Source organism: Ixodes scapularis, unplaced genomic scaffold, assembly GCF_016920785.2.
Source record: "Ixodes scapularis isolate PalLabHiFi unplaced genomic scaffold, ASM1692078v2 PGA_scaffold2__306_contigs__length_199485367, whole genome shotgun sequence".
NCBI lineage: Eukaryota > Metazoa > Arthropoda > Arachnida > Ixodida > Ixodidae > Ixodes > Ixodes scapularis.
Genome location: NW_024609857.1, coordinates 40,488,266 through 40,509,293, shown reverse-complemented (window position 1 = coordinate 40,509,293; position 21,028 = coordinate 40,488,266). Strand labels below are relative to the sequence as shown.

The following is a 21,028-nucleotide window of genomic DNA, read 5'->3' as shown; positions in this document are numbered from 1 at the left end:
ATATTTTGCAGATATGGAAGACTTGCTTCCAAGCTTTCACCAGATAAAGCCTACCATGCCTTACCTTTTCAAGGAAAATATGAACTTACCACATTTGGGCAGCAATATTTGGAATCTTTATGGCATCAAAAATACTTGAGACATGGTTGCATACCTTGAAAGGTTTATTTGCAGGTGAATGTTTTTCCATTAAGGCACTTTTATTGATACCGTAAGCAGCACACGTTTCTGTTTTGTGCATAGGTAGGTCGTAGCGCAGTGTGTTGCCACTTTGCACTTTCTCAAGACGAAACTTGCCAGTCCTGTGGTGTGTCACGCATGAAGTCAGAGAGGACAAAGAGAATACTGTGCATACCGAGTTTTATTACAACTCCGTATATTGCCACTGCACATTGCAACAAACAAAATATTTTACGTTGGCCTCCGTTCCCAATCTGGCGTCTAGATCAAACAAGGTGAACAAAAATCAAAAACAGTTTCAACAGATGCAAAGATTTGGCTCGGCTCATTCAGAAACTACAAAAACCAGTAACAATGCGAAAACAAACAAGGTGCATATAACATTTTCTTTTACGTTCGAGTATGGCAGCCGATATTTCGAACATACGCTTTCTTTTGCAAAAACATATGGCACTTTTGTCGGAATCAACTGCTTAAAACCTGTTTCGAGCAGTTGGCATAATACAGTGGCACTATAATTCTAAATTCTTCAGAAAAAAAAATAAAAGCTGAAACTTTTTAAATACAGTTACTTACACTTATCTACAGTACCAAGATGCATGTATATATATATATATATATTTATTTATATATGTAACACTGAACATGACACACCTCTCTTTTGGTACTTAAAGAACTAAAAACCCTGATAGAACAGAACAATTGGCACTAGGTATCTGTCGGAGCTGACAATGCAGAAATGTGACAAACCCTTCAGTAAGGAATGTTTTTCTTCCTCTATTCTTTCCCAGGCGAAATGTAATTCACACATTTTCCTCTCCATCCTGAGTGGAAACTTGTACACTAGTTCAGTCTGAGGCCACATATCATGACTGGCTTTAATAAGCTACAGAGGCAGAAATGATTTGTACCACAAATTGTAAGAGGACATAAAAAAGGGACATGTTGAATATTAATAAAAAAAAAACTATCTCAAATTGTGGTTTACTTATTCTGTAGGTTGCGATTGCTGGACTCCCGAAAAGACATTAAATTTGTAACTCTTGTTGCCTAATGAACGACTCAGATCCTAGAAGGTTAGTTGAGATACTAGACAGCTTTAATAACGATAGTATTTAGTAGCACAACAGTCGGCATGATATTCATAGCCTTTTAGAAGAAAGAAATGATAGCCAAAACGCAAGGTTGTGGCAAGATCCGCAGAAGAATTTGGAGCGGTTTTTGATGCGCTTTTTTCCTGGCATCCTTACAAATTTGCAAACGTGAGCTACCGTTTGCTACCTTTGAAGTGTGAGCGTGGAGATCTTTCGGACTGTTCCAGATCCGCCGGCAGATTTTGCCATTGGTGATTTGGGCCAATGGCCAATGCTATTAACCAAAACCAGAGCACCAACTAATGTGGTGAAAGAAAAAAACAAAAAAACTGCCTATTTATGAAAACATTTCTTTTTTTTAAATACAGAAACAAAAGACATCATGCCATCAAGAGTGACTAATGTTACATTACAAACGGCCTTCCCTCAAGGAAGCTATATACACCTCTATGTACACCATCTATATACACTGACTGAGAAATGACAATGATGAATGAACATGAACGCTTGAGCTAACACACACTTTCGAAGGTATTCTTAGGAGAACACCGCGCTTGAAGTTCCGGCGAGGTCCGCGGCAGGGTCTAGCGGCGCAGGTACTCGTGTATTTGTTGCCGCAACCGGTCGCAAATTTGCGACGCGGTTCAAAATGCTTCCAAGAATAAGACGGCCCACTAGACTCCCACCGCGGAAATCGTCGAACCGCGGTGCTCATCTCTGTCGAACCGCAGACGCTTTCGGATGAAGTCTTTACTCCCTGCCGGGCACTATACAATAGACTCGATGCCTCGTGAATGACTATGGTACAACGACAACCGCGGGGAACGGCGCGTCTGGCGGAACTCTTTTTCACGGATATGTTTTACAACCACGAACAACCATTTTACAATTACACCGTCTTTCTTTTAAATAAAGGTGCAGCTCGGCGCACCGCTATGTACACTGTGCAACTACGCTCGTAGGCACATTATCGCTATGTACAGACACACACACATATACACGGTACGACAGGTAACTCCGACAAGATGGCACAAAAACGTTGGCGCACGACGCCGCTACCTTTACCTCGGAACTTCGCCGCTCCCGTCGTATCACTCGGGGTAGTTTTTCTCTTTAAGATTATCTTTGGCTGCGCTACACGGAAGAAGCAGACGACCGGCCCGTGCACCGACGCGGCGTTCGGCTTGAACGACGGAGCCGACGGAGGTCGCTCAGCATCGAGAGATTTAGAGAAGCCGCGTCCGACCGGAGGCGCTCCACCAAAAGCACGGAGACTTCCACGCACGTCGAAATGTCAGCGCGCGACTTTCGCGGCGATTCCTGCCCTCTCGGTGTTGTGCCGTCGCTACACCGTCTCGGCGGCGGCACGGGCCGGCTGGCCGGGTAACCTCTTCCAGCCGATCTCGACCGGGGTTTTGCGTCGTCTTCCCGGCGACAGGGTCCCGTAGACTGTGGCCGGTTCGGCGACTGCCGGCGCGGAGCCGACGTCCTGCTGACTGACCGACGCCGACGTGAGAGAGCAGGAGCGCTGAGAGTCGCCGCCGCTCACCGTCGCCATGCTGCTGCTGCCGTTGACAACTTCTGCGACCGAAAACGGGAGAGAAGGCGGTTTTCTGTTTAGTGGTGGGCTTTGAAGGAGGATTTCTTATTACCTCCGCCACAAACAAGTCTGTCGGCAACGGCCCCATAGAAAGTGTCGGCACTTGAAGCCTCCCAAATAAAGAGATCATCTCCCTATTACAACCTCCTTCAAATTTTCAACTTCATCGAAGGATCCCCGGCACAAAGAGAGACTGCCGAGGAACGCTCCCCGTTAGTATTCGCATAACGGAACAATTCCCAAAACTCTGAGAATATGACAACACTTCTTGCATTAGGGAGAAAAATATAATTTGATGCGGAGCAATGCAAAAATACACTAGAATAGTACTTGGCAAATAAAGCGAAGGGTTATGCGATCAATATAATGGTTTGGAATGCCGGATATGGCACTCGAAGCTCGGGCTTTGACCCCAGTATATCGAAGGCCATCAACACTCGATTGTCGGAGTCTGCAGTCTTTGATAGGGAGACACAAGTGCTAGAGTCACCGGAGAGCCACAACGAGATTATCCGCACCGTCTACCCCCACTGTCCAACGCCACCACGACAGTCGTTTGTTTGTTCGCATGACATTTGTTTTACACTGGCGGCTCGCGGGCATCGCCACACTCTTGCCTGAAGGCATGCAGGTGCAGCTGATGACAATCAGGATCCCGATAATGCAATGTTACGAGTTATCAATATAACGATAATGCAACATTTCAATATTGCCAGGGAGACCCTGGCGATATCGCATCGCTTTGTTTGAGGACTGCTTTAACAAGCAGCAGGATGAAATCCAACGTTTTGCGTTTTCTGTTGGCACACAGCCAAAAGCCGGCAACATCGATCCCGCACAGAAAAAAAGCCCAAGGGACGTCGCTCCCTAAGCACAGCTTTGTTTAGTGCGTCGATTCTAAAACTGGGTTCCTAGGAAAATGCTGGTTCCCCAGAATACCTTTACGGTCGAGCTCCCGAATTCCCTCGGCCGACCCGCCCCTGAATAAAGTGCGCGTTTAAGCGCCGGGTATTTTAGCAGATCTAAGCCGCCTATTCATGCACAGCTATGTGCCAAACACTCCCCCATGAGCACATCAGGCACGTAGCCAGGATTTTGTTTCGGGGGGGGGGGCCACCCATGACAAAGTGCTGTATGAGGGGGATGGGGAGAGGAGGTCCCAGTGAAATGAAAGATTTCGAGGGGGGGGTGCTGGGCCCCCCCTGGCTACATGCCTGGTACACATTATGGTTTACACGGCCCATAGGTTCGTTTACCGTCTTACCGCATCGGCGCCAGGATCGGGGGGGTTCCTCGGCCGATTGTCGAGAACGACGGGCGTTCTTTGAGCTCAAAGAGTCCAATAGTCGCTGGTTCGATAAATTTACAGCTACTGATAAAGTGAGAACGGCAGGGCACTTCTTTCGAATGCCCGGCCTCAAGCATGCGCTCATTCCCTTTCGCCGTACCCTCGGCTGTATGTGCGTGCTCGAGACTCTAGAGACATCGAAGGTGGCGAGCGCATGCCGGAGGAAGGACAGCCGAAGCTTGTCCCTCCCGTTCTCGTCCCGTCGGTGGCCCATAGCAGACGTCTGCTCCTCACCTCTGGGCCGTAACCGGCAGTGTAGGGATGCGGAACTCCAACTGCGGACGCTGCGGGGGAACGTGGAGAAGCCCGAGTCCCGCTCGTCGCTGCTGCCCCCCGCGGTGCCGCTGCTTTCGCTGCTCGCGCTCGAGCCCCTCCTTGCTCTCCGCCGGTCCGGAGATGCCCGGGCCAGTAGGACGCCCTCCGAGAGGCAGCGCCGGGTCCCATCGACCCCGGCACCGGGGGAAGGCGCCGCCGCTGCGGGGGGCGGCGCACCGTGGACCAGCACGACGGGATGCCTGAGCAGACGACGGGGTGTCGTCTGCAACGACGAGAGGCCAGTGCGGGGACGGAAGCTCGACACCCCCCGGGAGGTCGGGGGAGTCTGCTGGCTGCTGCTGCTCGTGGAACTCAGGCTGCCGTCGCGCTGGTCTGGAAACGGAAAGAACAAAGGAAGACGTTTGGGAACATCCAGAAGGGTGTCTGTTCCCAGGAAATGGACGCTTGTCGAAATTTTTGAAATGTTGCATAGATTATGGGCATTTGCCATTAGTTGGTCACGCACTGAGAGCACGCATTGGACATGAGCGCTTCGTCGGCATTCGGAGTGCACTCGGATCGAAACGCATTCCACACAAGTGATGCGTCTGTCCTCGGAGCAAACTCAGAACGAATCACAGATTTTACGCCAAAAGCGATGGGACCAACTAATGGCGGCTGCACATAATCTATGCATCATTTCACAATCTCAAAAAGGGTCTATTAACTTTGTTTGAACGTAAAAAAAAGGTATAGCAGCCGAGTAAAAGCTCGGAAAGAGGGAAAGATTGAAATAGGACCAAGACGCATAAAATGCATGTTAAAGATCAGGGGTTAGCCTTCGTACTGCAAAGCCCAAATTTCACATCTATGGCAGAGATTAAGGTAACCTCATTTAATGGCAGATGAACTTCACATTGTGAAATATCCATGCAACCAATCCAACGTTTTCTCTTTTTACAAAATGAAGGTGAGTATAGCACATTGCCGACTCTATAGCCTACCGCATTTACCTTCCCTTCTACGTCCTTTGCTTCTTTACAAACATATTCACGGCTTTCTGAGCTTGAGTAGTGCCCACGCAAATCACCAATAAACAATTAGTTTCTCCTATGGGCGAGGTAAACGACAAGCATTATGCCAAATCCCGTGAAAATAATATAAATGCCAAAATCTGCAAGCCCTCGTTCATTTCAAGGAAGCACCATAGACCTGGAGGGCAGCCCACACACTCACCTCTCATGAAGTAGGATGCTCTGTTGGCCCCCAGCATGAACACCTGACTGCTGTTGTCCACTTGGGAAGCCAGGTCCTCTGTACTCCGATGACCGCTCTCTTTACTCGAAGAGCGCTCTGCGGCAGAAAGGATGTCGAACAGCGAGAATGAGCATGAGGTGTTTCCTGGAGAATTCCAGCCAGTCACGGACACGTCCAAAAAAGTTAATAGGCCTCCTCGTGCAAAGCAACAAATGCTACCCAGGTTGTTTCAAAGTGAACCTACCCATGTATAGACTCGTAATTACTTCCTGAACATCCACTGACTGCAGTTTGGGTTCACAAACTGCAGTGCACGGTTCTGTTTCGTACGTCAATATTTGTAGCGCTAACAAAAACATGTTGGATGTCCAGACATCAAAAATAACTGCACATGTGAGCATGCTCGTACAGTCGGTTCTCTTTCAGTGGAACGTCGATCGGCAAGGTTTGCTGGATGGGTGAAACGGCAAAATGGTTGTCCGATTCCATGTTTCTTCTTGGCTTCTGGTGGCTATTCTCCATTTCAAAATAAGGTTTAGACATTGAAGTGCACAGCTGTTACCGTATTTGCACAAATATAACGCAAGGTTGTTTTTTTGTTGTTTTTTTTCTTCGAAATTACGTGCTCTAAAACATGTTGCATTATATTCGGAATCGAGCTCAGCCACGGGGCACGCGAGTCGGGAGAAAGCCATCCCTCTGTCTGAGTGTGGGAGATCAGGTGCTAAAAGAAATAGGGGTGTGGGGAGGAAAGTTCCTGCGCCACGCCAGGTAAAAGGAGGAGTAGAGAATGTTGAAAGCATTCTCTGTCCTTTTCATGTTTGTACAACGCAGGCAGCGGCAAAAGTGACAAAAACACGACGACGCCCAGGATGGCAGTGCAAGACACTGAAGCCAAGCCAGGCCAAGTCAAGACACAAGCCAAGCCAAAGAGGCTGGCCGTGCTTACGCAATCATGAAACATGAGGTGTGTCTTTATGCAGAGGGACCCTAGCAAGGGTCAGAGCTATGGATGGATGGATCATGTATCTCGTGTATGGCTTCCAGCAGTCTTTGCTCTACCTGTGCATTTTTTAGTTTCTGCTCGAGAATGTTCTGGCATTTGTACTTTAATGTTTTTGCTTCATGTGCACCTAGTCAGAGTAAACCAACCAACTTGACATGGTGCACCTTGGTTCAAGAGGGATAGCTTGTGGGCAAAGAGCACACCCCCCCCAAAAAAAAAGCTAATTGATACAAGAATGTCTCTGAAGTTGTAAATGTGACAGCGAGAAAGATCTGAGAAGTGGCAATGAGTGCAGTCAAAACGTAGACAATATTTTCCCCATTCTCGTCCCCTTTTCACTTCTGCTATGCCCTCAAGTGCGGTAACTTTATGTATGCGTTATAAAAGTAATAATTAAGTAATAATTTTTTTTTTCTTTGTGGGGGCTTCAAACTTTGCCCTCGCAGGTTCTATTTGTGGCCGCGTTATATTCTTGCAAATACGGTAAGTTCTGAATCTTTGTTGAATAACTCTCGAAGGTAAGGACAAACTGAAACCCCTGAACAGCTCCAGCACTCAATGTCCAGACACTGCATGGATTGGGAGCGTGCGAGGTGTCCAGAAGGATCGACCTTGAATGCAACACTCACCGGAGCCAGTGTCGGTGCAGAGGTCGTGAGCAGACGCCTCAATGTCGTTGTGGGCGCCTGTCGTCAGGAAGGGCTCGTGCTCAGGCCTAGCGGCTGAGGGGTGGTCACCAGGTGGCAGAGCACCACCGCAGTCCCTCCGCTGCCGCTTTCTCGTCTTGTAGATGATGAGCACCCAGACCAGGGAGGTGCCCACAATGCAGAGTACCACCACGATTACCACAATGCCTGTCGTCATACCGTCCGTGTCCGAACCAATCGGCCCCAGTGGAGATTTCGCTGGAGGAAGAAGTTAGAAGAACGGGTCAGACAAGCAGTGCATTGTGAAGTGCAATAAACTGTTGCACACAGTGATTAATTATGTGCTGCTGACAAAATACAATTGTGGTTCTTAAGCAATACTCAAAGTAGTTATTGCACACTTTCATTACAGTTATACATAAATACAAAGGCTTTATTCGAGACAATGTCCAATTGTCTTGGGGGACACAGCTAAAGGCTAAAGGTAGAAGGGGTGGCATAGTATTGATGCTGCCATGCCATCCCTTAGACTACACTGATGTACAATGCATGATGGTATTTCGATTCTTAAGTGGCACTCAAGATGTTTATTGTTACACACTGCTGTGCAGCCTTATGCATAAACTCATCCGTTTCATGCAATATAGGGCAAGCCAGCGGTTAATCCACAGGTCGGCAACTATAGTCGCAATGAACGAGTCGGCAAATAAAAGCGCACAATTTTTTTAACAGATTTATACTAAAAACTAACGTAGAGTGAAAATATGTTTGTATTTTCCTTGTCTTTTGAAACGTAAACTGCACTATGCGTTGGCCTCCTGCAACAGCATCGACATCATTCCCTTTTCCTGGCGCATTTTCGAGCTCACCAGAGATAAATTTTGAGTCAATTTAAATATTGTTGCTGTATACACAAGGCAATCCTCTTATAATGATACCAGATACAACAATGTACTGCTTATAACGATAAGTGCTGATTGTTAGGCAAGTTGGTATGGTACGTTAGAAAACATGATTGCGCTTTGAAGACTGGGACATAAGAAGAACAGACACCACAGAGCGCTAACGCTAGTGGTGTCTGTTCTAGCGCTCCGTGGTGTCTGTTCTTCCTATGTGTTTCTCGAGCTTCGTGACTAAAAACGATGAGTTTCTAGTCCTGATACAACGATAACCGGTTATAACGATTGACATTTCGAGTTTTACAAATTTTATCGTTATAAGTAGATTGCACTGTACACACAAGTTACATTCTTTCCTCCCCCACAATTCTAACGACCTGCCACCAGCAACGCGAAACCCAAATGCAAGTTCAGTCACTGGGATTAGACCCACGAATCTTAACCTGGTATGTGGGGGGTGGGGTGTCAAACATTTCTTGAGGGATGTGTAACACTGCTGGGGGGAATTTAAATGTTTCTGTGGGGGTTGGGGCGGCAACGTTTTTATAGGGGTTCCGGAGAAGGAGGGGGAGATGTTTAACATTTCTGGGGGAGGGGAGCTGAACATTCTTTTGGCGGTCCCGGGAAAGAGCTGGGGGGGAAGGAGGGGGGGGCACCTTAGGTTTGTGTACTTTGTGTAGGGCATACTGGGGGGGAGGAGCTGTGTCTGTCCAGGAGAGGGCATAGTCACCTGGGAGGACCCTCAGCACGGACAGGCCCCTCTCCACCCCCAAGGTGTTGGCCATCTCGCAGGCGTACTGGCCAGAGTCGGACGGCCGGCTCTCCATGATCACCAGGAGCTGAGCGTCGGCAGCAAAGAAGTGCCGCTCCGTGGGCACCAGGGGCTCCCCGTCCTTCAGCCACGACAGCTTGGGTCGGGGGCTGCCTGAGGACATGCACTCCAGCAGCGCGGAGTCCCCCGCGTGCACCTGCTTGCTCTTCATCGGACGCACAAACGCCGGGGCCTCTGCAACGTGGGAAAATGGAGGTGAGCCGGGACCTCGAAGCTACTAGCATAAATAAATGTGCATTGCACCAGTCTCTCTCATAAACAGGTACAGTCGACTTGCGTTAACTCAACCTCGGTCAATTCAACTTGTCGCTTAATTCGACCCGGTTGAAAGGTCCCGTCAAAAGCCCATATATTTCTACAGAAGAACAAAACTTGTTATTTCGATCTTGAAATATAAAATATCAGATAATCCGACCTAGAGAGAATCGGCGGTGGGCAAATTACAAGCACGATTGGCCGTGCGTGACATACGAAGACAGGCCTTTTTTTCCTTGAATTGCGCTGTGGGCAAGTTACGAGTGCAATGAACTATGTCCGTCGCAAAAGAAAAGATGTTTTCAAATATTGAAGCGCACACTGAATTGTGAAGAGAGAAAAAGAGAGTACATGTTGAGACACAAGACATGGCCGTGTCTCAACACAAAACAACCATTGCAACAAAGATGCTTCACAGCGGCGCAGAAGTGGCAGCGCCGGCCGCACCGAACACACGAAGGACATCCACAGCTGTAAGGCGGCTCATTATAAAAATGTTAGCCCACCTGATCTAAAGCACGGGATTCGGAATTTTGCATGCACCTTTTAATTTGGGATAATGCGACCCAATGTCGCGTGTCCCGTCAAGGTCGAATTAATGGAAGCCGACAGTACAACAGCGTGAAAGTATTCTGCCCGGAACACGTCACCCACTGGCGTCTTTATTGTGTCCAAAAAAGCGGCCCCTCGACTTCTGCCCAACGACGTCGTGGAAGCATTGTGCCGTCACCGGCCGCGAACCTAGTGGCATCATGGCAATGGAGGTGGGTACGGTCCACGGAAGCTTCGGTAGCAGGGAGTTTGTGCGCCGCGACGACAGACAGCGACACTCGCATTCACTCGTGCGTTTTTCTAGAGCTTCTACGCCCAAGCGCTGGAATTGCGACATCCGACGGCGTGACACTCCGGCTTCTGCAACGGCATTTGTTGCCACTTCGGGACCGCTTTTGATACGGGATGGGACACTAAACACACCTGTCGAAGACTCCTACCAGGCGCCATAGTTTAGCCACTCCCGATATAGATTATATACCTACCGCAATATTCCGAGAGATGCCCCATCCCAGAAAGATGACCTGCACCCTATTCATGAAAAGGCTTGCCTTTCTTTCAAAAACACCAGAAGGCGTTTTTGAAAGGCCCTGGAGTAACCGCAGGACTCTGGCCAACAGTGACGTCGACAGAATTGTTGTTACTAATTGCCACAGCAGGAAACAGGCAACCATTGCTAAACAGGGAGGACAGTTCTCTATGCTACGTATTTTCTCTCGCTTTTAGGCGGGCTATCTCTTGGGACATTACGGTTGTTGGTGCCTAGACTCCCGACGCTCAAACGCTTGAGGGAGGAACAGCCGCCGCACTCACCGAGCACCGTCAGGGTGGCACTGGCGCGCACCATGCCGGCAGGGTTGTGCGCCGTGCATGTGTAGACCCCGGAATCGGCCGCCTTGAGCCCCACGACAAAGAAGACGTCGTCCGTGGGCATGACGTGCATGCGGCGCTCCCTGGCCGCGGGGAAGTCGTCACCCCCGTCTTTCTGCCAAGCTACCGTCGGGGTCGGCTGGCCCACGGCCCCGCACTCCAGGCGGGCAGTGCCCCCCGCACGCACCGTCACGTTGGTGGGGGTCCTTACGAACATCGGGAACACTGGATGGGCAGAGGGGCACAAGACGGCACGCTAAGAAGCGCGCAAACACCGAGCATTGACACCCCAAAATTTTCCTTTTGGCTCCTCCATCCCTCATCGGGTTACGACATCTGAACCGCCACCCGTGACTATGCGAAGTGCAAGTTCGTCTGCTTCTTTTGCAGGAGTTGTGGTGACATCAGAACGCCGAGCTCTGGTTGGCTCCGATTGAAGGATAGTAAGACCTCAAAGCAAGTTGCCTTGAGGTCTACCCACTATCCCTCAGTTAGAGCCAATCAGAGCTTGGTGTTTTGACGTCACCACAAGCCCTTCCAAAGAAGCAGACGAACTTGTGCTCTGCATAGAAAGCCCATCTTTTGTGCTACTATTTCACCGTCGTCATGGTCACATTTCGTTGTGACGAGACCTTGCAGTTTGCAAGAACTTGATAAAGGTTGTTTCAAGATGTTGCGCGAGACTCCCATCGCCATCATTTCAAGATTCATGACCCAATCCAGATGTGCATAATTTGTCCTCTCATACTTCGTATTGCAACAAAATCAGACATACTATAGTGCCTCTCTCAAAAAAGCACATACAAGAACCAATATCGCTGCAAGCTCTGCGATGAGCTACCAGCGAGAATTAAAAAACCTACAAGAAATCGTTAAGATCCTATGCGTTACGGGTATAATACTATTTCATGAAATTTAGGGAGTAAAAATCTGGTTACTTCCCAAATTAAACTTAAAGCAAAAGTGAACAGTTTATTTCCCCTGCCCATTTCAGGATTTGGGAGCTTCTGGGGTTTCCATCTCTCACTCAAATGAGCATGAAGATGTTGTTAATTTACTGAAGAGATAATTTACACAACCATAAAGACGCAAAATGACTTCAGCTAGCCTTCCCTAAAGGATCTTTCCTCTTTTTCTTTTTTTTTAAATCTAAATATTGGATATCTAGTTTCCCAACAGTCTTAAAAATCAGGCCAGAGATACCGTGATTTTTCTACATTTTGAGAAATGCGGTTTTAAACCAACTGATCATTAAATTTGTTCAGGGTGCAAACATAAAGAACAACCCAACAACTCGGCTTTTACTCGAGTTCCGGTAAGAGACTGCTAGTTGGTCAATTGTCGAGTACTGGCTAAGTGGGCTCCTTAAAACCATCAACCGTCAAAGTGCAAGGACCACTATAAGCCACTGCACGACATTTCGGTCGGCCTCACCATAGACGCTGATGTGCGACTGGTTGGAGTACACGGAACCAAACTGGTTCCGGATGACGCACTGGTAGCGGCCCTCGTCTTTGTCCTGGATGTTGCGCAGGTGCAGATGGCTCGTGTACACCGTCACACCGTTGGGCTCTGCACTAGCGTGAAGCTCCATCTCCAGATTCGAGAGCAGCTGCAAACACGTTTGTGATCAATTGAAACACGCTGCACTCAATCCGGCCCCCAAGGCGACAAAAGCGTCCACTATGATTATGTTTATTTCGCTCAGGAGAACCGCAAGGGAATGACAGGCATTTTCCGAAAAATGCACCGAGCAAGAATGGTGGATGCCATATTTTGGGCATCGCTTCCTGCTTAAAGCGTTTGACTGGATCCAAGTTCACACCGAGCAATGACAGAGCTCTTGAACCCGTGTACACACTGAACGCTAGCACAGCACTCATGTCCAATGCATGCTCAAAGTGCGTGCCCAAAATATGGCGGCCAGGGAGCAACTTTTGGTCTATCACAAATTTCAGTTTTTTTGTTTTTTTTTATCATAATGTAGAAAACCTGAGACTGCAGTAAAAGAGACATTCTTTTCCCCTGTCTTTCTTCTTCGACCAAGTTTCCCTGCTTTTACCACAGTCTCGGGTTTTCTACATCATGATCGACATCCACCAGCTAGCCTGCGAACTATCTGTTTTTTCATTGTTTTCTTCTTTTTTTTTCTGTTGGTTTATTTTGGTTGTGTGTCTGTTCTGCACATGTTCTTCTTTCTCACTGAAAAAACCCCCATACGGAACTCTTTGTAATTCATCCCTGTTGATTTCATTTTCCACTTATGGGATTGTGTTTGGAGGGGCTCGCGTCTCTGCCGCCTGGACAAGGCCGTCTGGCAGCCCATTGCTTCTCTCCTAAAAGGGAGAAATTGTAGACATGCGTTTCTGCCGGGCCTTTGTATAACTACGGGACGAGTCCCTCGTCTTGGAGGAGGAGCAGTGTTTGTCTGTCTGCGACGATGGGTGACCCGGATATGTTTGCATTTGTGCGCAGGTAGCATGGGTCCGCTTTAAAGAAGATGCTCCTCGGTGCTGCTGACATTGTTGTGCGTTTGGGGTTGTTGTCTCGTCGACGGATTGTAGAGAGGGGGGGGGGTTCGTGTTGACTTTCCAGTGTGACCGCTGGGCATATGAAGGCGATGCCGAGACGGTGCTTTCCCCAATCTCTTGTCTTTGCCGTTTTATTCTCTATGTGGATAGTTTTTGTTCATTCGCCTACAGACATCTGAAAGTTGTTGTCGTTGAAATGTTTTTTGGGGTTTTTTTTTTGCTTGTTTGTTTTTTGGTTGGGGGCTCGGACAAGCGAATGTACTCGCACATGTTTTTGGTTAGCAGAAAGATGGTGTCATCTCGGGGGTATTTCTTGCCAAGTCTTTCCAGTGGACTACTGTCCCTGGGACGGGAGGACCAGTGGCACCTTTTTCAGTAGAAGAGACTATATAAGGGGATTTGGGAACAAAGGAAGGAGTCTAGCCTCGGAGCTGGCCGTGTCGCTGCTTGACGTGGTTCCTCCCAGTACGCGAGTCAAAGATTTTGGACTTCTTTCCGACAGGCTGCCCCAGTGTTTCGGCTTTCGCCCTTAGTGGCGTGCTTGCCTACGGGCGTTAGGTTCTCCCTTTTCGGGAGATGTGTATGTCTGTGGTGCTGCGTTGCGTCGAACGCCGAGCAACCGGTCCACCATGCCGGGCAAGCCAAACCTTCATCGTCTGCCGGACCCAAGACATCGGTGAGTCTGCAGACTTCGTTTCAACTTTCCCTTGGACTTTGGTTCCAGCAGCGGAGACTTTCCTTCCTCGGAACTTTCATTTTCTTCGCACTGGCAAACTTGTTTTTCAGCTGCAGTTTGTGCCGCGAGCGCGAGTTGTTCCGCATTGTGTCGGGAATCAACTGCTGTTTTGTTTTTCTTCGTGACCCAAGGGTTCGCGAGTCTGTTGTTGGAGTAACCTGTGTTTGCGTTTCATTCTGTCAGGTTTTTGATGTGTCACCGTGCGCGGCTTTTTATCACATAATTAAATGTCCTGTTTTTATTTTAACCCCTGCGTTCCGCCGCCTCTCAGTTGATTTTCACACCGGGTATGGACCTATCACTTGTCACCGGTCGAACCCAGTTTTTCGTTATTCTTAAGTAATTTCTCGTTTAATCTCGGGGCGTTTCTTATATCGGGTTTACTTAATTTAGACCTCCACTCTGTGACACTATTATACACTTAGAATGAATCATAAAGTAATAGCATGTACTTGAAAGGCTCAGAAAAAACATGTACGACTACAAAATACAAGACATAAATATAACTAGCTCTTGCTATTCACAGGCTTGCAAAACAGATTAAGAGAGACAAGCTGAAACGAGTAGGAGACAAAGTGCCTGTCATTGTTTCTAGGTAAAGGAAGACAAGTTCAAAATGTCATTGCCGAGAAAGAATTCTACCTGCTTAGGCCCTTACAAATCTTTGAATGCCCCTTTCTAAAATCAACAGCTTTTTCTAAGAACTTCACACTCACATTTTATGAGGTGCACTGGTGTCCAAACAAGGCATTCCTACTTTAGCACATATAATAGCTGGGAACACGGTGCAAATGCTCATTTTATAACAACAGTTGAAAACCATTCCTTCTCAGAAAACTTAAATCGAAGAAGTCAGGACAATTTCTTTTTTTCAAAGGCATCAGGTTTATGACTCCAACTCAGTGCCTTTGAAAAAAAAATATTTCCCATTAAAAGACAGAAAAACAAGGAATATAAACTCACTTTCTGCTCTTTTCTCCACTGAAACTCCAGTGTAGAGCTGCTTGCCGTGGCTGCCCTGCAGACGAGGGTGATGTTTTGTCCCTTGAGCGCAATCTGGGTCTCTGGACTCTCAAGGATCTGGGGCTTGGGGAAGTCGTCTGTTATGCAAAAAAGACAATTAAAAATATAAAAAATGCTGATCCCTTCGGGTGTTCCAACTACTGCGGCACCCAAAGAACGAGTGAAAACATTACCATCACTAAAAGAGGGAAATTTTGAAAGGAGTCTTTTAGTTTCATCCCGGCAACGTTGACTTGAAAAACTCGTATCTGTCTAGTTTTGTTCCGCAGCATGCCTTCTTTTTAGGCCTCTGTAGCTTTCCAAACACTGGGCAGATAAAGCGTGCCTACATTTCTGGAGAAGTATGACTTCTCCAAAATCCTGTAGCTCCCAGCACTTGCAAGCACTCATTTTGACTCTGAAAAATGCAATGCCTTGTTCCCCCAGTGCCTTGTACCTGCCGGCCTCTGATGTCACGCCATGTGACAGAAATGAGGTTAATTACTTGAATGCACTTAAAGGGCAACTCCAATCAGTATTTTTTAACTTGGGATTACGACTGCTTTCAGCTCAAGTAGTGTTCCTGAATTGCAAAATATTTTTTTTTTTTATTTTCTTCCAGTATTGTGTGTAGTTTTATAAATATCACGGCTCAAATTTTGGTTTCGGGTGTCTATGGCAAAATCGACTGGTGATGGCGACGCTAATCAATAGCCGTATGGTCGCGATGGGACGTCACCGTGGTGCTGCGGTATGCGGCACAACATGCAAAATCAACCAACCTCCACCGCGATGTGACGTCGTACGGGTGCTGTGCCAGTGTTCCTTGACTAGAAGCTCACCCGCTTGCCGCCCGCTTAAGAGGAGCTTGTCGCATGTTTAAAATCGGTTTTAGTGGAGTATGCGGCTTCACTTTGACGTAATATTTCGGCTATGAACATATCTCGCGCCACTAAAGCGATACCAGCCCTTTATTGCGGTTTTGTTTTCGACCGCAGTTGCCCTTTTAAATTGATTGCACTGGACGCCAATCTACTCAGCCGCTACAAAAAGTTGCCTCAGGAGTAATGCAACTAAATCAGGAAGCACATCCAAATGTGACAACTTGATTCACAAATATATTAAAGCGGTAGCGTTATAGGGTTAACCAACCTCAGGAGCCGCGTAAGCACGGAATGTGCAGGTCGGTTAATCCGTAACCGCTAAACAATCTTTAAAAAAATGGCAATTGGTGTCGGGGATCGAACCCCGGTCACCGGCATGGAAGTCGAGTGCGCTTCTGACTGAGCTACGGACCCAGCACGCAGGAGCAGGCGGAGCAGAAGCAGGTGGGGTGAGAAAGCGCACAGAGTGAAGAGAGGAGCACGAAAGAGAGGAGCGCAAACGGGTGGTGTAGTAAGAGCGTGCGAAACAACGAGTAGGAAGGGCAGGAAAGCGCACGTCCCCTCTCTTGGCGACCCAAAAGATTTAGTGCAAAGGTTTTGCATCCTGGTAGTGCTAAAAGGATCGAAGAGCGTACTCAGAGTCACAAATAGATAATGGTGTGACATAATCTGTTTCTACACAAAACCCTGCTCTAGGCACCACCTGAACTAAGAGCACCACCCACTCCAGGCACTGAAAGACTCAAGGGGCCTTCCTGCCCTAGGCAGTACCCAAACTAAGATCACTATCCACTCTATAATTAAAGCTACTGCATTTAAATGCATTTGGCAGAATGACCAGACATGCAGCCAATTTTTGCTATGCAGTTTGCCATTTTGCAGCCTATCCACGCGCACTGGCAATTACTAACCACTGTCCTCTCTCTTCCAGCCTCAATCTCTCACGAGACCCCTTGCAAAAGCAGAAAAGTGATTTGGATGGTCAAGCGCATTGGTGACAAAATTATGAAACCAAAGGAGGAACATAAGGGACGTCAGGGCTTTAGTAGATTGTTCCAACACGTCCAATAACGACACAATGCATGTACAGAGGCGTCGCCGGAGTGTCTGGTATCATTATCAGGGTCATTGGAACGGCCTACTAAAACTCCCTAATAGCTCATGTTGTCTGCATTGTCTTTCTACATCCATTTTCTGCAGAAAAGTGGTGACAAGTTGCGAAACAGCGAAGACCCCCACGCACCACAGGTGAAGTTCTCCGAGCCGACGTCGAGCACGAGGCGCCCCTGGAGGGGCAGGGGGTGACCGCAGCGCACCTGCACCTTCCCCTGAAAGCCCATGCTCACGATCCAGGCGGGCAGCCAGCGCAGGTTGCAGTCGCACAGCAGGCTCCCACTGTCCAGCTTACTGCAGGGCCGCACGGGCAGGGAGGAAGGAAAAAAAGGTCAGAAAGCGTGCAGCAAAACAAAAAGTTATGGCTCGTTTATTAATCTATTTATTGGATTCTTAAATGGTCTCCGAGCCAGCAGCACAAAGAAATTATTGCGTATTCATCAGTTTATATGCTGGATCTTTTAAATGACCAGGGAGCCATTATAAGGTGTGGAGGAAATATGAGTGGCTCAGGAAGTGAAACAAAAGGTAGCGGTGTGGATAATTGTGCCAGTTGGTTCATATCGCCAATTGTAAAAGGCGCTGAAAAAGACGGGGACCATGGGCAAAAGAACAATTGTTGTTGGGCTAGTTGGTGTTGACTGTATTGAATCATGGTTAAAAGCGCTAAAAAAACGTACACATTCATAATACAGTTGCGAGTAGCACCCGTGTTTGTCTTCTATCTTGTTGTGTACGTCTTCTTAGCGCTTTTAACCATGGTTCAATACCATGGGCAAGTTGAACAAGACTAGGCACACACTCAACTTGTCTATGGTCCTTGTCTTTTTCGGCGGCTTTTCCAATCAGTGAAACAAAAAAAAGGCCAGCTAAAGCAGAGCTCAGCTGCAAAGGTATGCGTCGTCATGTAAAATTCCCTCTGTGCCACTGCTTATCACTTGTCCTAGACATGTCTAAATAATCTGTTGTAACGACATCAATACAACATGAGGCGAGCCTTTCGTTTTAAATATGTTACACCGTCCCAGAAAATTCTAATGAATGCAATATGTATTTTATAAATCCCACACGAAAAGACCTTCGGGTACCATATTTTCTGGGCTATAGTCCGCAGATTACATGTTTAAAAGTTGAAATTTTAGGCTGTGCGGACTATGTACGCATGTGGACTATAGACCAACTCATGCTTACAAACAAACAGGAGCGCCCCTATCGGACACCACCGGCACCGCGCATGCGCAATGGAGTGTGAGCAAGAAGCTTGCAGTCCCCCATAAACAAACCATTGGAATGCGATGTCGTCGGCATCGGTACGAGTCCCCGTGCTTTTTTACACATCGGAATTGTTGATTTTACGTCTTTCTGGCAATGTCCGACTACTCTAGCGGCCTCAGTGTAATTAACGAGGCTCGTTACACCGCAAAACTTTGCGTGAATAACATGACATGAGGCGATTCCTTCCGCGTGGACGCTGCAGAATGGACGCTGAAGCCTGATTCGCATGCTGAGATTCTGCTTGCTAGTTTCCGTCATGACGTCGCTCGGGCTGCGAAAAGCGTAAATCGTAGCAGAGATGTTGACGCAATACTGAAAATCACAAGCAGAATCGTGCCAAGTGAATCAGGCAGAACAAGTTGGTGTTGGCCACTGGTAACAATTATTAACATATACTTGTATCACCGAGCCTATTTATTCCAACCAACGTTCAAACTTAGAAGTCTTGAGTCCTGCACTTACCTACTTCTTATCACAATGACCGGACGTTTGGTCTACAGGCTGCTATCGTTTCAATGAGCAGGCGACAACAAGCAGAAGTGCTTGAGAACAGACGACAGTTCGAACGATCAGGCGGCCGTTCGAACTTGAAGACGCACTGAGCGTAGTCCGCACATGGTCCACACAACTTTGTGGTTTTCCCGCATTCACGTTGGAACAAAACAAATAAATCTTATGACCATAAGGATCCGTGAATTCTGCCCAAAGTGCTTCTTGCACAACCTATCGTGGTCTGCCAGCATCTGGTTTTCCTTTTTCATGGCACCTATCCACGTTCTCGGACGAACTGAGCAGGCAGAAAACATGAAAACTGACCTTCAAACCTTTCCCGACGTTTTTGGTACAGTCCTAGTTGCGGCATTTTGACGAGAAAGCAGGTTTTTGTCTGGTTTCTTCAAAAACAATGCAGGAATACACGTCTCACATGGTGACTTCGGCCCACAGCCCCAGACCAGAGGTGCGCCCGACGTGCCACCACTGTGCCGTGACGTAACAGAGCCGAGTTTGTGTATACAGGAATGTTGCTTTTTATGATTGTTCATTATGAAGAGACGCGACAGATTTTGTGAGTGAAAGACTATGTAAGAGTATGTTAATGATGATTTATGTATACATCAAGCTTCTTTGTGAGCTAAAAAAAGCACACATTTATCTAGGTGGGCCGTGTACAAGAAGATTTTTGTGCCAACTAAGCACCAGGTGTGGACTATACACCGGGAGCGGACTATCCAAACAAAAACATTTATTTTTACCCCAAATCTGCGGATTATACACGGGGTGCGGACCATAGCCTAGAAAAATATGGTAATTCGTTTTTAACAAGGCAAGGCCCCACAATGTTACATTCATGTCTTCCATTAACTGGTCAAAATTTTTTAGCCAATTTATTGACCCAACAACTTGGAAATTAAGCAAAGCATTGAAAAAAGCAGAGCCGCTGAATCAGATGCAAATCGAATAATGCTTTGTCTAATCAGCCCCTACAACGTAATGGTGCAAGTCAATGCGATATACCCTTATTGCAGTTCAGAGAGGACCCACAAGTGACACAACACTATTAGGTTCCAACTTTTTCAATCAAGCCCATCAACACAACATTGCAGCAAAGGGATCTTTCATTGAAACATTACGAGGACCACAAAGTTGCCAGCATGAAAAACTAGGATTTCTTCTAAAATCTTTGAGCAGAAATCAGTCGACAGTTTGAGGGTGACCACTCACAGGTTCGTGAGCCTCCTGCGGAGTGGTGCGAAGGTGCTCTGGTGGATGGTGGCCACGGGGTTGCCAGAGAGGTCCAGGGACTGCAACCTCCCGAGGCCCGCAAAGGCCCTCGGCGTCAGAGACTTGATGGAGTTGTCCGACAGCGTCAGCTGCACCAGGCTGCTTAGGCCCAAGAAAGGGCCGTTGGTGTCCTCCATGGTCCACGAGATCTCATTGTGGTCCAGGTGCCTGGACACATGTGCACGTGAAGTTGAGATGAAAGGGATGAAATTTCAGATAAAATTCATACGAATATATAAACACCACATAAACATCAGCAGGAGTAAGGTTCAGAAATAGGTATATCTTGGTTAGCTTGACAGTTTTTCTCTTTTTCCTCGCTCATGAAAAGAGTGAATGATTTTCAGAAACTACCGTCCACAAAACTCTTCAAAGGTACATCCAATGAGATTAGGTCATAGAAATTGATGCAGCAGATTCTACCAGCAAACAAATGTTTTGTGAGCTGTAGACATTCCTGGGTCAAGACAAGAACCATCCTTGCTTTACACAGATGGTTATGAAACGAACGAAGTCAAAATATTGATATTAACTTAGCTGAACATAGTATTAGTAACAGTTCAACCACACAAGAAATTAGTGTTTGATTGCTGACAATCTCACAATCACTCCCTGCAATAATCTGATAGTTTTCCTTCAACTCTCATGTCTCCCCAAAAGTCAGGGATCAGACACACATAAAAGGAGATATACTCACAAGGTCTTGAGGTGATTCAGGTGTTTGAAGGCACCTTCCTCTATGTAGGAGACCATGTTGTGGCCAAGATAGAGGAAGCGAAGGGACTCTGCCTTTGCAAATGTGCTAGTGGTAATGGCCTGCAGCTTGTTGGAAGTCAGGTCCCTGAAACGCCAGAAAGTCTGACCGTCAGCCGACGATCTCTCTCAAAGCAATTCCAAGAGGTGTTTCCCG

General features: G+C 47.4%; 1 protein-coding gene across 1 annotated transcript in view; it reads right to left on the bottom strand.

Moving 5' to 3' along the window:
* Window positions 1–343: 343 nt before the first annotated feature.
* The window catches only part of LOC8026591 (leucine-rich repeats and immunoglobulin-like domains protein 3), a 125,411-nt gene continuing 104,726 nt past the window's right edge, over window positions 344–21,028 (bottom strand). Inside the window, exons 10-20 of the mRNA XM_042291820.1 lie at window positions 20,816–20,959; window positions 20,059–20,286; window positions 17,192–17,355; window positions 15,026–15,162; window positions 12,230–12,407; window positions 10,739–11,020; window positions 9,017–9,292; window positions 7,370–7,645; window positions 5,714–5,830; window positions 4,457–4,870; window positions 344–2,855 (exon numbers count right to left, since the gene is read on the bottom strand). Coding sequence (XP_042147754.1) covers window positions 2,620–2,855; window positions 4,457–4,870; window positions 5,714–5,830; window positions 7,370–7,645; window positions 9,017–9,292; window positions 10,739–11,020; window positions 12,230–12,407; window positions 15,026–15,162; window positions 17,192–17,355; window positions 20,059–20,286; window positions 20,816–20,959 — 2,452 coding nt within the window. The 3' untranslated portion in view covers window positions 344–2,619. The remainder of the gene's footprint in view (window positions 2,856–4,456; window positions 4,871–5,713; window positions 5,831–7,369; window positions 7,646–9,016; window positions 9,293–10,738; window positions 11,021–12,229; window positions 12,408–15,025; window positions 15,163–17,191; window positions 17,356–20,058; window positions 20,287–20,815; window positions 20,960–21,028) is intronic.